At 34.2% G+C, this 14,970-nt stretch overlaps 1 protein-coding gene across 1 annotated transcript in view; it reads left to right on the top strand.

The window, feature by feature from the left end:
- Positions 1-14,970, top strand: part of NECTIN3 (nectin cell adhesion molecule 3) — a 124,366-nt gene that overhangs the window by 71,808 nt on the left and 37,588 nt on the right. The window contains exons 6-7 of the mRNA XM_045785237.2: positions 3,837-3,975; positions 6,364-6,448. Coding sequence (XP_045641193.2) covers positions 3,837-3,975; positions 6,364-6,448 — 224 coding nt within the window. The remainder of the gene's footprint in view (positions 1-3,836; positions 3,976-6,363; positions 6,449-14,970) is intronic.

Here is a 14,970-nt window from a genome sequence, read left to right as displayed (position 1 = left end):
CTGTATTGTTTCTTTTGGTATGATGTGTTAACAGATTTTTTAACGTTTTCCCCATTAAGGCATATGCATGATATCTCTGGTTATGGGCAGTAAGTTTTTGTTGTATTGGGGAATGCTATTCTTTTTGTTTTCGTAGATGAGTTTCCAATATATGTGGGTTAATATAGCTGCCATGATAACAGGAAGCTATTCTTTTTTTTTTTTTTTAAAGACTTTGTTTATGTGACAGAGAGACAGCCAGCAGGAGAGGGAACACAGCAGGGGAGTGGGAGAGGAAGAAGCAGGCTCACAGCGGAGGAGCCTGATGTGGGGCTCGATCCGGAACGCCGGGATCATGCCCTGAGCCGAAGGCAGACACTTAATGACTGTGCCACCCAGGCGCCCCAGGAAGCTATTCTTTTGAGATACACTTGCACCAGTCCTTTAATGCCAAATATTTTAACACTTTGTCTTGTTTTCTGCTGTTGTAAGCATATTGTCAAGATTTAGTAGGCCATTTCCTTGGGTGATAGTAATGTTGCTTCATGTCAGTCACTCAGTAGATTAGCTGAATGTTTAAGAATGCCAAATTTTTATACATTTGCTTGCTTTTTTGTATTTTGTTGTAATATAGAGTCTATGTAGATTATGTGGGCAGATGTGGAGGAGACAGTGTTGGAACTAAATTCTCAATTTTCATTAAAATCCTTGGCTTGAATGCAAGAAATTTCAGCCCTTCTTTTTCATTTCATACTAGTGCTCACCTGTTAATACCCTTAAATATATTCTTATTTAGTTTTTTGTCAGTTGGTAGAAAAATCAGAAACAGAAATATGAAATATATCCCATATAAGTATTTAACGTAGTCAGTTTACCTATATAGAATATGCAGTTGGTAAATGGATTCATACCTAGCTTTTCTTTCAGTTGCTCTTTTCAGCAGTTGTTAGACTGTTCTAAGAAGAGGTGTACAAAAAAGAAAGGATAAATATGAATAAAGAATGAATGGAACCCAGTGAAATAAATATGCGCAATTAAGATAGAAGGAAGAGTTATGGGGGCGCCTGGGTGGCTCAGTCGTTAAGCGTCTGCCTTTGGCTCAGGGCGTGATCCCGGCGTTCTGGGATCGAGCCCTGCATCAGGCTCCTCCGCTATGAGCCTGCTTCTTCCTCTCCCACTCCCCCCTGCTTGTGTTCCCTCTCGCTGTCCCTCTGTCAAATAAATAAAAGCTTTAAAAAAAAAAAAAGTACAGTCTACACGCAGTCAACTCTCAGTTACAGAGTCCTAGAGCTAGGAATCGTAAGGCTAATGGGACAGAAGTAGATAAGTAGACCATAACTTAATGTTTAAAAATAGTGTCTATTTGGATTTAAGAATTACTTAAGGATATTAAAAATAGTATAGATTGGGAATTACTTTAGATTATAAAAAGTCTGTGATTACATTTTATTACAAGTCCTACCAAATTTAATATCTTTGCTAAGATTAACTGAAGGGTTTTCTTGGAGGTGTGTGGTTTGATGAAGAATGTATAATGATCTGAAGTATTCAAAGAGTTTTTCAAAAATAATTTGGAAGTATTATAAATATGGTATTAACTTTGTCCTTACCATCAAGGTAACCCTCAAATTTGAATTCAGTACACTTGGGGGAAAATGATAGGGCTGTTTTTATCCTTTAGCAAAATCAAGATTTCTTTTAAAGGAAAACCTTTGGAATAACTAGTGTGGCATAAGTAGCATACTTGACACGTTGGGATTTTTTATTTGTGCCACTGACAGTGTGTATGGCCTTGGTCACATAACCTCAGGTGCATAAACTTAATAGGTTTCAATTGACCTATTGTTAAAGACTGAATGCAAAGCTATAATTTATATAATGGGAAAAGTGATAGTGTAGAATAGAAATTATTCCTAGGTTATTCCAAATCTTTAAACATTTACAAGAGCAGAATAATATTTGACTGGCTTGGGTTTCAGACCTTTCTTCGTGTAGCACATATTCAAATGGAGACAGTGGGGATTAGAGAAATGAGCAATAATGGGAAAATAAACTAGTCATGTATTAGCGAATAAGGGTAAGGTCCAGAATAAGTAAGCTGGTTATGTTGCTTAAAATAACTGTATTATCTAAGGACACCTGGATGGCTCAGTCGGTTAAGCATCCTACTCTTGATCTCAACTCAGGTCTTGCTTTCAAGGTCATGACTTCAAGCCCCACATTGGGCTCCACGCTGTGGAGCCTACTTTAAAAAAAAAATCTTATATCTTACTATTTTTAGATTCTAATCAGTGTTTGAAATGTTACTGAAATGGGTTACTTACATTGGCGTAAGGTTCTTAGTGTAGATTGTGACTAATAAAATGACTCATTAACAAATTTAGGATTGATAGTTTGCTAAGGAAATTTTTATAATTGAGAAAGTAAAACATTTTTTAAGCAACCTAAAGCACCTTGCAACTCACATTTTAATAGAAACAGTTGGAAAATACTTATAAATATGTATTTATATGGAAATACTTGTGATGGTAACTCAGTGAAACATATTTCAAAACTGATAGTGCTTTAATTTTCTTTAAATTTGCCATGTCTGGTTCCAGCAGTCATTGCAATTATCTAGAAGTTTAAGTGAATGTCCATTTAAGTGAAAGCTAAGAGTTCTTTATTTCCAAGTAGGGGACCAAAAGGAGAGTGTAAGTTAGATATTGCAAAAACCATTTTCTACCAATGAGGGCACAAAGGTAAGGGCTTCTAGCCTACCCCAGCTAGCTTTATTTTACTCTTCGTTCTCTGCTACTAGTTGATTGAATGTCCTTAGGCAGAATATTTAACTTTTAGAACTGCAGTATTTTCATTTATGCAATATTATCTTAAACATCTTTCTTACTGGTTAGGAAGATAAAATTGTGTATATTGATGGTACTTGATAGTTACTCAAAAAGTTTAATACTGCTGAAATTATCAAAATAATATTTATACATAAGGATTGATTGTATTGTCATATCCATAATACTTACACATGAAAATATGTAGATAGAGTAGTTTTAGTAAATTCCCTTATTTGGTGGTTCATAAAGTAGAGTGACTTAATTTTTCTGGATAATATGAAGTGATAATTGCTAAATATGTTTTTTAAATCCTTTCTTAAAATCTATGGTGCAGGCTGCAAAAGAGAATTCGTATTTAGAAATTATGTAGTGTGTTTACAGCCAAGGGATAGAGATTTCCCATTTAACTTTGTAGTAAAGAAACTATCTTCAGTGTACTTTGTATTAAATGTTCATGAATTAAGGGAAATTATCTGCAACAAGTGCTGTTTTTATACCTCTATTTAAAAAACAAACAGTATGTGTCATTTTTTACTGTATTAGATCTGGGATATTTTTTATGTCTTTGGTTTACCCCTTCTTGAATCCCTTTGGTTTCCTTAATAGAATTTCTTTTATATTTTACTAGACTAAAAATGGTAAATGTATATATTGTTGGTTAATTCAGAGAATAATGAAAAAAATTGTTTTATAGTAAGAATTTAAAATAGTTTTCATCCTGTTCTCTATCGTTTCTCCTCCAGACATTCTTTACCCATAGAAAATAGATTCACTTGTTGATACCTGACTGGGAATATTATTTTCATAACTTGAAAAAAAGCAAAGCTGAAGTGCTGAGGTGACATCTTGCAAGGAAGAAGGGTATTAGCGTAATCCTACAAAAAGTAATGAGTCAAATTTGGGGTTTTCTAAGCTTGCTTTTGGGTAACATACTTCTATCAGTCCTTGAACATTTTAGAAATTAGGGTATGCAAATTCAAGAACTCTTTTTAAAATTGTTTAAAAAGCCTAATTTTTATTGCTTTACAGATGTCCCATTTAAGCAGACCTCTTCTATAGCCGTAGCTGGAGCTGTAATTGGAGCTGTCCTTGCTCTCTTCATCATTGCTGTCTTTGTGACTGTCCTGCTGACTCCTCGAAAAAAGAGACCATCCTATCTTGACAAAGTGTAGGTAACTTTCATGCTTGTGTTCAATGTTTAGTATGAGTCAGTCTTTATCTTTACAGCTACTCATATGTAAAATGTCTGAGGGATGGGAGTAAAGATACTGTTAGGTCTTTGTGAGATGACCATGGTTTCATCAGAATGTACTGTTTTTTGGTAAATTAAGTGTTAAGGGGCTGTTGGAGGCAAATATATTAGACGCCTCTTTCACTTAAAAATATATTGGACATCTTTCCAAATGATAACGTAATGACACTTTATTTTGTCCTGCCTTCTGAGTAAAACTGCAGGTCTTTGATGAAGTGTGGTTGAAAGAGATTCAAAAATATCTTAGAAGTTTAATTGCTTCTCCAGATTGTATATGCCAGTCTTATGTATGGATAGATCTTATTAACTTTCAACTGCCAAGAATTATCAAATACATAGAGTTTTAAAAGTTTTTTTCCTTGAACAATTTTGGTTTCGGTTAAGTTACAAAATGTGCAACTTTTTTATTTAAAGAGAAAGCAATATTTTGGGCCTAGTCATTGAGCTAGAATATTAAAGCATAAATTGCACTTTGCTGTAGAATCTAAAGACCAGTGTTCCAATTCACTGAATTCCGTCAACAGCTTTGTTGCTTCATCTGTGAAATGTGAATAATATTTTTCCTACCTACCTTCCATGGTTGTGATGAGTAGAATAAGATGATGTTGTTTATGAACTATGACGTTTTATACAAATGGCATTATTTCTTATGTAGTTATTAGTATTTTTATATTAGGACATGAGGCTGTCTCTCAAAGAATGTATTTCTTCTGTCTTCATAAATGCTTGGTATATGTCTCCGACTCTCTAATCTGGCACAGGTATAGCATAGATCTTTTTAGAGTAAAGACAACTGAGTGTTAGTCTCAGCTCTATCATGATCAAAATAGTGGTGTGACCCTAAACAAGTCACATCATCTCCACGGGCCTCAGTTTCTCACCCAAATGACTGATGGCACCTTGGAGCTATACATTTGCCGTGATTTTCATTAGATGAAAGGAAATAATTACCTTTAAATAACGACTGCAAAGTACCTTTTCAGTGCAATACCCGTAACACTGATTCTTTAATACTTATAGTTACAATATTTATAGTTCTTTACTATTTCAAGAGAAGCATGTGGTTAACTTCATTTTAGTTTCCAAGTTATCTCAGGCTTTTCTATAATTTTAAAAACATGATTTACTAGTAGGCTAAATAATTATATCCATGTAACCGTTTTATTTGTGGTTTGAATTCTGTTCATTTAAAATTATTATTTCATGCCCACATTGAAAAGTTATTAGACCGCAGAGAATTTGTAATTACTTTGGCCTTTATAGATTTCATTCTTTTTATTTTTTAATATAGGTAACATTTTTGTTTGATTTAGTCTTCACGTGTATTGAAAATTAGTTATCTATGAACTTCAATAGTATGAGAGGGGTGCCTGGGTGGCACAGCGGTTAAGCGTCTGCCTTCGGCTCAGGGCGTGATCCCGGCGTTATGGGATCGAGCCCCACATCAGGCTCCTCCGCTATGAGCCTGCTTCTTCCTCTCCCACTCCCCCTGCTTGTGTTCCCTCTCTCGCTGGCTGTCTCTCTCTCTGTCAAATAAATGAATAAAATCTTTAAAAAAAAAAAAAAGTATGAGAATATATAAAAAATTGTTTTCGAAAATGCAGAGAGCTGCAAGATATACTTAATTTTATTTTTATTATAACAACAATACTTAAATACATGAAAATACAGGCTTTTTTAAAGTTTATTAGGTTATTTTGGCAAAAATACATGTATTCTCTGAGAATGTAATGGCCCCTTTTTTTATTTCAGGTGACAAGATTTATAATGGTTTTTAGATTGAAAAATCTTAATCTGCATGATGGATATTCTAGGAGTAACCATGGATTTTGAAAATTAGTTTTGGAAGTATTTCCAAAATGCAGTATAATTTTTTTTCATTATCATTTTAGGATACAGTTTTTTAAATTACTTTTATGACACTTTGCCTTCCATTGCACACATTTGACTACCTTTAAATGATGGTAGGCATAATCAGATGGGAAAATGTGCAATACTGAGGTAAATGGGTTACGTACTGGGTTACTTAATAATTTTCAGAAAATGCTTCCATTTGAGTTCCTTCTTTAAATGAATCAATTAGATTGGCTTTAAACATTGGAAGTTTAAAACCAGGTTTTTCCCCCATCTGTGATGGGTTAATGGAAATATAAGGACTGAATTAAGCATGTACGCTAATATAAATATTAATGTGAGGAGAGTATCCTCAAAACTTCAGAGAACCTTGATTGTTTTCCCCCTTCTTCTTGTTTTGCTTTGTTTTGCTAAATGTTGCAATCACATTTATTAACCTTTTTAATGCAGGATCGACCTTCCGCCCACACATAAACCACCTCCCATGTATGAGGAACGATCCCCCCACTTGCCTCAAAAAGATCTTCTATATCAGGTATGTGTTCATGATTATACTTAAAATGAAGTAAAAAATACTAAGCAATGTATGTTGAGTATTATCTAGTCATTATACATTAAATGTTACATAATAGCACATAATTATTTCTCTGAAACACTTAAAGGATCAAACTTTGGCAACAAATTGGTAAGAAAAGATGTTATAGCCAGTGTGGATAGGACAAACCAACCCTGTATTGGGAGTAGAAATTTTTACTAAAAGCTTATGGCTCAGGGCGCCTGGGTGGTTCAGTTGGTTAAGTGTCTGCCTTCAGCTCAGGTCATGATCCCAGGCTCTTGGGAAGAGTCCCGCATGGGGCTCCCTGCTCAGCGGGAGTCTGCTTCTCCCTCTCCGTCTGCCTGTTGCTCCCACTGTTTGTGCGTGCACACGCGCTCTCTCTCTCTGTCAAATAAATAAATACTAAAAAATAAAATAAAAGCTTATGGCCAAAGACTTACTGTTAATACAGTTCTGTTGACATGTAGATTCATTATAAAATTTGCATTTCTATATAAAATTAAAGAAAATTGCCTTTGGTAGGGTATGATGAAGAGGTTTTTCTCCTTGGAGTATGTATTTTTTGTTTCTTTTCAGTATACCCAAGGTCTAAATTTTAGCATTCCTTTATTTAGCAAGGGAAGGTTTATATTCTAGTTTAAAATTCTGGGTATGAATATTGGTCCCCATATTACATTTATGATAACTTTTAAATTTTCGTTTGGAATCAGTTTATAATAATTCATGGGAAAGTCGATTAAATGCTTCTATCTCATGTTCTATACCTAGATTAATATGCTCTCCTTGGGAAAGTTGAATCCATCAGAATATTTGAATACTTTTACTCTTAGTGTGAGTAGTTTCGGTTTTGTTTTTTTCCTCTCACATCCATGTAACCTTTTGGGGCTCTAACCCTATATTGGGTTTTTTTTTTGTTGTTGTTTTGTTTTGTTTTGTTTTTTTAACCTGTGGGAATATTCTATAATATTTTTCTTCGAAAATATGTTTCATATCTTCAGCTCAAATAAGGCAAATTATTTGCCCACCAATTAATTTAATTTGGTGGAAAAACTCCAAGGGATTATATGTGTTATGATATCGTCAGCTTCTGTATCTTAGTTGACCAGATAGTCTCCTCCTTGAGCGTGGGGCAGGGAGGAACATTCATTGCCTGGCGTGCACAGTCATTGCCAGGGGTCACTGGCTCTGTTGTCTTACAGAAGCTGGTGTCTCAGGGGTGAAGACATGCCATCTTTTCAGACCCCTTGTTTTCACAGAAAAGAGTGTAGCCTCACATCCCTGTTGGCAAATAAATGAACTTGACAAGTAGTGTGAAACGTCAACAAAATATTTAGCTAGAGCTATTGTTAACTGCTGCAGAAAGAAAGCTGTCCTCCTCCCTCCACAAAGCTAGTAATTAATCAGGATTTCTAGATTCAGTTTTGGGAATTTTCTTAGAATGTTGTTGTTATTTTCTAGGACGACCCCAACTGCATATAATTTCCTTCCTGTCTGTAAAACCAATTGATTATATAACTTACTGTTTAATATCTTCAAATTAAGTATTTATAAATCTTATGAATCAGGGAAAAATTATTTGGTTTTGATCATCATGTGTCCTTGGTTTTAGTTTAAAAAATATGATTGCTGTATATGTCTTTGCTACCAAATAAACACAAAGGAAATTTTTTCTTGCATGATTTGAGTTGACAGTGCTAGAAACTACAGGTTTTAGAATCTTTAGAGTAAGGGAGGGCTTCCTGGCTTTTGGAGGTAGGAGTTATGATGCACGTGATGCAATTACTCAGTTGTTGATTAGAGTAATTTGATTTGTAGTAAATTGCACACCCAAAAGCATAAACCTGGGTGAAAATGAAGAGCCATGTGGAAAAGTAATGGAAAGTTCAGAAAGAAAATTGGTGGGAGAGCACCTGCAATGGGTAACAAACATTGGACTTTGGGAAACAGAGACCATTTAGTAACATTGTGACTTCTTCCTCATCTTGAAATTAAGTAGGCGAAAAACTGTTTCTGTCTTCTAGCTATAAAACTGGTTTTATAAAATATTGCTGAGGGTTAGCTATTTGGTGTCATTTTGCTTAAGAGAGTCAGAACTTGAGTTGGAGGTGAAATAATTCCTAATTCTATAAAGCTTTTAAGAATAAGGCTAGGGGTGCCTGGGTGGCTTAGTCATGTACGCGCCTGACTCTTGATTTAAGCTCAGGTTATGATCTCAGGGTCGTGAAATCAAGCCCTGTTCTGGCTCTGCTCTGGGCATGGAGCCTGCTTAAAATTCTCTCTCTCCCTGACCTGCCCCCCCCCACCAGCTCACATGTGCACACTTGCTCATGCCGTCTCCCTCAAAAAAAGAATAAGACTAAAATCATTATCCATCAGGAAGATAATTTGTTATGATTTATGCATTATAATGTCATGTGTTAATTATATGGCTCTTTATGTTTTAATTAATGTTGTGATCTCAACATGTAAAATACACAGAACTGTGTCTCGTACCAAGAAATATGTAAGTGTGTCATTACTATCTCATTAGTTTCGTGCAATGCTAACAGGTTGTAATACTAAATGCCTTTGTAATGTTCCACTTCACTAGATAACCTGTCACCTTAAAGTGATGTGGTAACTCCTGCTTGAAGTCATTAGCCCTTGGCCCTCCTGGATAAGTAGGTCACTAAACCATGCTCCCAAATGCCTCCATGGCTTTGAGGAAGAGTCCCATTGTTCTACCCATCAGTGTTCTACCCTTGGGAAGCCACAGAAGGAAGCACTTCTCACTGCCCACATTTGCCCACCTCTCATCCATGAGAAGTTTTCTTCTCAATGTACATTAGGAGAATGAGGCCTGGTATTGTGCAGAGGCAGTTTCCTAGAGTGGGAACTATCCACCCTACTGCAGAGAAGGTGCATGGAGGCATGCATAAGTATGAGGGAAAAAGAAAGGAATGTCTTGCCCGAAGGCAAAGATTAATTAAGAAATACCACCAGCTTGTCATGCATTAGGTAATAATCCTACAAAAGTTGAGTCTTCATTTAGGAAACAAATATTAACTAACGACATTAAAATGTATTTTACCTTTTCGTTATGTTGTATTAACATTATATAGGTAATCTACAAGTATATTCTTGAAACAAAAAAAAAATCAGAAACTACAGAAATTTATAGTTAACTGTGAAAGTCCCTTTTCATTACTCCATCATCAAATATGTAATTTCCTTCTCCAGCAATCACCATGTTATGAATTTAACTATTCTCTCACACTTTTTTCCATGAATTTACTTTCATGCGTGTATCATCCATATTTACATCTACAAATATTTTTTTGACACAAATGTGATCATAGAATACATGTTGTTCTAGAAATTGCTTTCCCACTCTATTATAGACCAGTATTTTTCAGTGGCCAATGTTGCTTACAGTTTTAGTGGGTTTCTTTATCTCATTCTGCTTCAAATCTAGCATGAAATACCCGAACACTGATATAAATTGTCTTTGTATTAAAATTTTGGACAACAATTTGCATTCTATGAATAATGCTGTGTTTTAGCCTTATATTGGGAGAGTTGTATTCTCTGATGTGAAAAAAAATATTTTCGAAATCTACTAAAGTGATCAAGGGATCATTTTCAGTAAAAATACACATAACAAATACAGTTTGATTTCTGATATGGAAAAAATCTGGATGTAAATGTAAATCTTTTAGAATACTCTGGTTCAACCTAAAATAGCATTTATTTTTAGAAAATTAGGTCTAGTAGATTGCATGAAATAGATACTGTTACTTCACTTTCCTGAGGACCATAGTGGGAATTTCAGTCAAGCAGTAATACTATAGGGAGTGTGGCTCTTGAAGTTATTTGCACAATGCTGACGTATTATTAAAAGCTTTCTAATCTCTTGAAATATGAGATTTTTTTTCCTCCTCGGTAACCACATTTGCAGAAGTAACAATATGTCAGTTGATTTTTGGTATTTTAAAAAATTTTTAGCAACCTTGAAAATGTTTTATGAACAGTATTTCAGGTGTTGGAATATACAGATCAGTTTTCATGATTTCCAGAACTTGTTATATATATATAAATATGTGTATGTGTGTATTAATATTCTGTGTGATTAGATGGGGTATATGCAGAAAGTGCTTGTGTGACTGAATTCCAGGCTGAACTCAGCTGCCTTTTTTGTGGAACACCATTTTTACTTTAAAAGAATGACTAACAAACTATGCCATTCAGGCTTGAGTAATTTTGCCGACATGTTCTCACAAATCAATGAACTGAACCTGTCACTCAAGACAAATAACTGACAGTATTTGTTGCCAGTGAAAAAATTTGAGGTTCCAAGTAAAAATTATAATTTCTATAAAACCTGTATCTGCAATCATGGGATTGACATTGGTGGGGAAATTGGTGAATTTTTTTTTTATATTGAATAATGAAAAGTAGCAATGTTTGGAATATCCGCATAACTTAATGAACCAGCGATTGCCAAATGACTAATAATGTATGCTGTTATAATCATGCATGGGTAAAATATCCATTCAAAGTATAAGATAAATATATGGATTTTCATGTAAGAGAGTATGAAAAGTTCATTGATAATGTTTTCAGATGGCAATTAGCAATTAACCCTAAGAAACTTCCACTTGTTAAGTTTTGGTATAGTAGCAAAGGAGAATTTTCTCAGTTGTCTGAAAGCAGTATTAAAGTATCTCTCCCTTTTCTATCAATGTATCTGTGTGAGGCCATTTTTTTCTTCACGTATTCCAACCAACCTGTTGCAACAGATCGAATGCTATAGCAGATATGAAAATCAAGCTTGCTTGTTTTGACTCCAATATTAAAAGGATTTGCAAAAATGTAAAAAAATAATAAAATGCCACTCTTTTTGCTAATCCTTATTTTGGAAAACATGGTTATTTTTTCATGTAAAAGATGCTATTTGTATCATATTATCCTTTTATATGAATTAAAAATTTTAAAAATTTCTTAGTTTTAGTGTTTAATATGATAAATATAGGTAGGTACTGCCCATGTGAATGAAAGTACTTTGGGTTCTCAAAATTTTAAAGTATAAAGAGATCCTGATGCCCCATTTCTGAGAACTTCTGCTGTAGACCTTAAGCGGTATGAAGGCAAGCATATCTTCCTTGCTTAGTTCTGTAGTCTCAGTGCACAACACTTTGCTTGGCACATTGTAGTTACCTAACAAAAAATTTTTCAGTGCAAAAGTAAAAAAAAGAATCAAACCCCTCTTTTATGTTCTTTTCAAGTCTGTGATCATGTTTACATTGTTTATTCTAGAATATCCCTGTGTCAGATACACAACTATGTTTCAGTATATTTAATGTCCGTATATGTAATATCAGTGTCAAGTATCAATATATCATGTATGAAAAAGAACAGAGGGAACCAAGAGACCGTATAGCAATATTCTGAAATATTAACAATGATTATGTATTAGACTTCTCTGTGAATATTGTTTTGTGTTATATTTTTCTGTAGTTTCTAATTTTTCTACAGTGCTTTTTCTCGCCTCTGTCAGTGACCTTTTAGTATAAGAAAATAGAGGTCAGTTGAAAACCTGAATTACTGGACCGGAATATTGTTATCAGTCATACTGATTATGGCAGTACTTCAGCAGAATTCACTATCTGGGAAAATTAAGATCCCCCCCAATAATTCACTATGGTATATTACATACTTTAGTAAATTTTTTATAAATGCTTATGGCAGAGTGTTGTAAAGGAAGAGTGTTTCTACATATTTTTTTGAGTAGATAATACATACAAAGCAATGTAAAAGGGTATTTTCTAAAGTCTCCCTTCCATTTCCATTCCTATTTACACTATGCCCAGCACCTCCTACAGAAAGTCAATTATTTAAGCATAGAAAGGAAACAGTACACACCCATTTTATTTTCTCTTGTATAAAATGTAACTATATGTACGGTTAAATGTTTTGCCATTCCTCTGAAGATATACTGGAGATCTTTTTTATTGAGATGCAGAGCATTCTCATTCTTAATGTCTATAGAAGATTCTAATGTGCATATATTATAGTTTATAATGTCAAAATATTTTAATAAACCAATAATGGCTGCAGTGAATAGCTTTATATCTATGGTATTTTGCTTCTATGCAAGTGTAATCTTCAGTGTAAATTTTTAGATTTGCTCTTGCTGTATCAAATAGTAAATGTGTTTACACTTTTGACAGATCCTGTCAAATTGTCCTCTATAAATATTGTACTATTTTGCACTCCGATGAGTAATGCTTGAAAGTGCCTATTTCTCCACATCCTTACTAACAGCGTATGTGTCCCACTTGATTATTGGTAATCTGATAGGTAAGAAGTTACGTGTGTGTGTATAAAATTGTAGTTTTACAATCTCATTAGTAGTGAGTTTTAGCATCTTTTCAAGTGTTTAATAGGCCATTATTTCCTGCAAGTTCTCATTCTTGTGTGTGCTTATTTATTGGACAAAATTACAAGCATTTAAACATTTAATAAGTAGATAATGTAGCTTCTTTTAATTCCAGTGGGAATAGTATATACACTGTTTCTTGGTATCCAAATTTGTGGTACAGAAAGTTTAGTAAGATAAATCTTATATTTCCGTTGACATTATAAAATAAGATCAAAAATGAAATGCTGTTATGATTGGGCTCCTGTTATCGAACTCTGGTTTTACACACATGATGGTCCTACTCGTTGGCAGGTTCTGGAGTTGGAGATGTGCCTGTCCTCCAGGTATCTTAATTGGTACCAGTCATGCCGTATTTCAGTCTTGAACCTGTCCACCTACTACTACTGTATAGTTTTATACATTTGCATTATTTCCTCATCTTTTGGACACATCACTGCTGTTTTCCAATAATAATAATATTTTTTAGATAAGCTGCTTTTGTTAATTATCATCAGTGGTCTGGTTTTCTCCCAGGATCTGAATATTTTAACATCTATCCAGCTACAACCAGTAGTTACAGGCTTTGGGGTCAGGGAGAAGGGAGGGAGAAAGAGGACAGAAGAATTAACATTTTTCATCCAAATTAGAGGAAACTTTGTGACCGAGTGGATAATTTTCAAGTAAATGAATACTGAGTATTTCTAGCATGGTTTTGCCCTCGAGTGGCAAAAAAGTTTGCATCTTGGATATTGCCTCCAATTAATAGGTGGTGGCAATTATTGAGACAAGTAGTCAGAGAATTGTAGGGCCTTGTTCTGGTCTGGGGAGGGTGGGAAGTTTTGTGATAATAAAGCTTGGATGAGGGGCACCTGAGTGGCACAGCGGTTAAGCGTCTGCCTTCAGCTCAGGGCGTGATCCCAGCGTTCTGGGATCGAGTCCCACATCAGGCTCCTCCGTTATGAGCCTGCTTCTTCCTCTCCCACTCCCCCTGCTTGTGTTCCCTCTCTCGCTGGCTGTCTCTGTCAAATAAATAAATAAAATCTTTAAAAAAAAAAAAATAAAGCTTGGATGAAATAATTTAGAAACTAATAATATTGAAATGATATATTCAAATGAAATATAGATGCAACATTTGAAGTATAAAGGATTGATATCTTTACTAAAAGCTCTTACTAATCAATCTTATAAACGAGAAAAAAATAAACCTACTTTATAAGGTTTTATAGGGATTAATAAATTACCATAGGTTACATCCTTAGGAAATAGAACCTCGAACCTTATACATGCCTGACACATAGTACTATGTGTTTGCTTTTATTTATTCCTAAAAAGGAAACTATATAATTCTTAATAAAAATATTAAAGAGATTAAGCAGTGAAATTATTTCAGAAGAATAAAACTGATAGCACTTTGACTCATGAGAACTCAGTGTATATTTCCTTTGCAATTGTTGATACTTTTATTATAAATTTTGTAGGGCTTAAAATGAAATTAAAAGGTATGGTGTCTACATTTTCTGATTCATAGTTCTATTTTATTCTTTCTCCATCATTCATGTATCAAACCATTATTCCTTGAGTTCTTGTTATGTGCCAGTACTGGGAATACATAGTTAATATGACAGATGAAGAAAATTACTCTTTCTGGAGCTTATATTTTAGTGATGAATAGATAAATGCCTATGATGACATCTTTTTTCCTTTTTTAAAAAGAACTTTATTAAACTTTATTAACTTTATAATTGGTATACAACAGATTGCATGTATTTAAAGCGTGAATTTGATACATTTTGCATATAATACACAAGCACAGTACACAAATATACGCATGAACATATACACACACTGCGAAAACATCACCACAGTCAAGAAAATGCATGTATCTATCATTTTCAGAAGTTTCCTGATGCCTCTTTGTAATCTTCTCCTCTCCTCATTCCCCTGCTCGCTTTCCATATCCTCAGGGACGCAACCACTGGATCTACTTTGTGTCTCTTTATATTAATTTACATGTTCTCGAATTTTACGTAGTAGATTCATATAATATGTTTTTTGGTGTCACTTCTTTCACTCCACATAATGATTTTGATTTTTGATTCTC

The sequence above is a fragment of the Ursus americanus genome, chromosome 4 (assembly GCF_024610735.1).
Source record: "Ursus americanus isolate L20-20 chromosome 4, mUrsAme1.1.p, whole genome shotgun sequence".
Lineage (NCBI taxonomy): Eukaryota > Metazoa > Chordata > Mammalia > Carnivora > Ursidae > Ursus > Ursus americanus.
The sequence above is the reverse complement of the archived record's forward strand: the minus strand, read 5'-3'. Positions and strand labels throughout refer to the sequence as shown.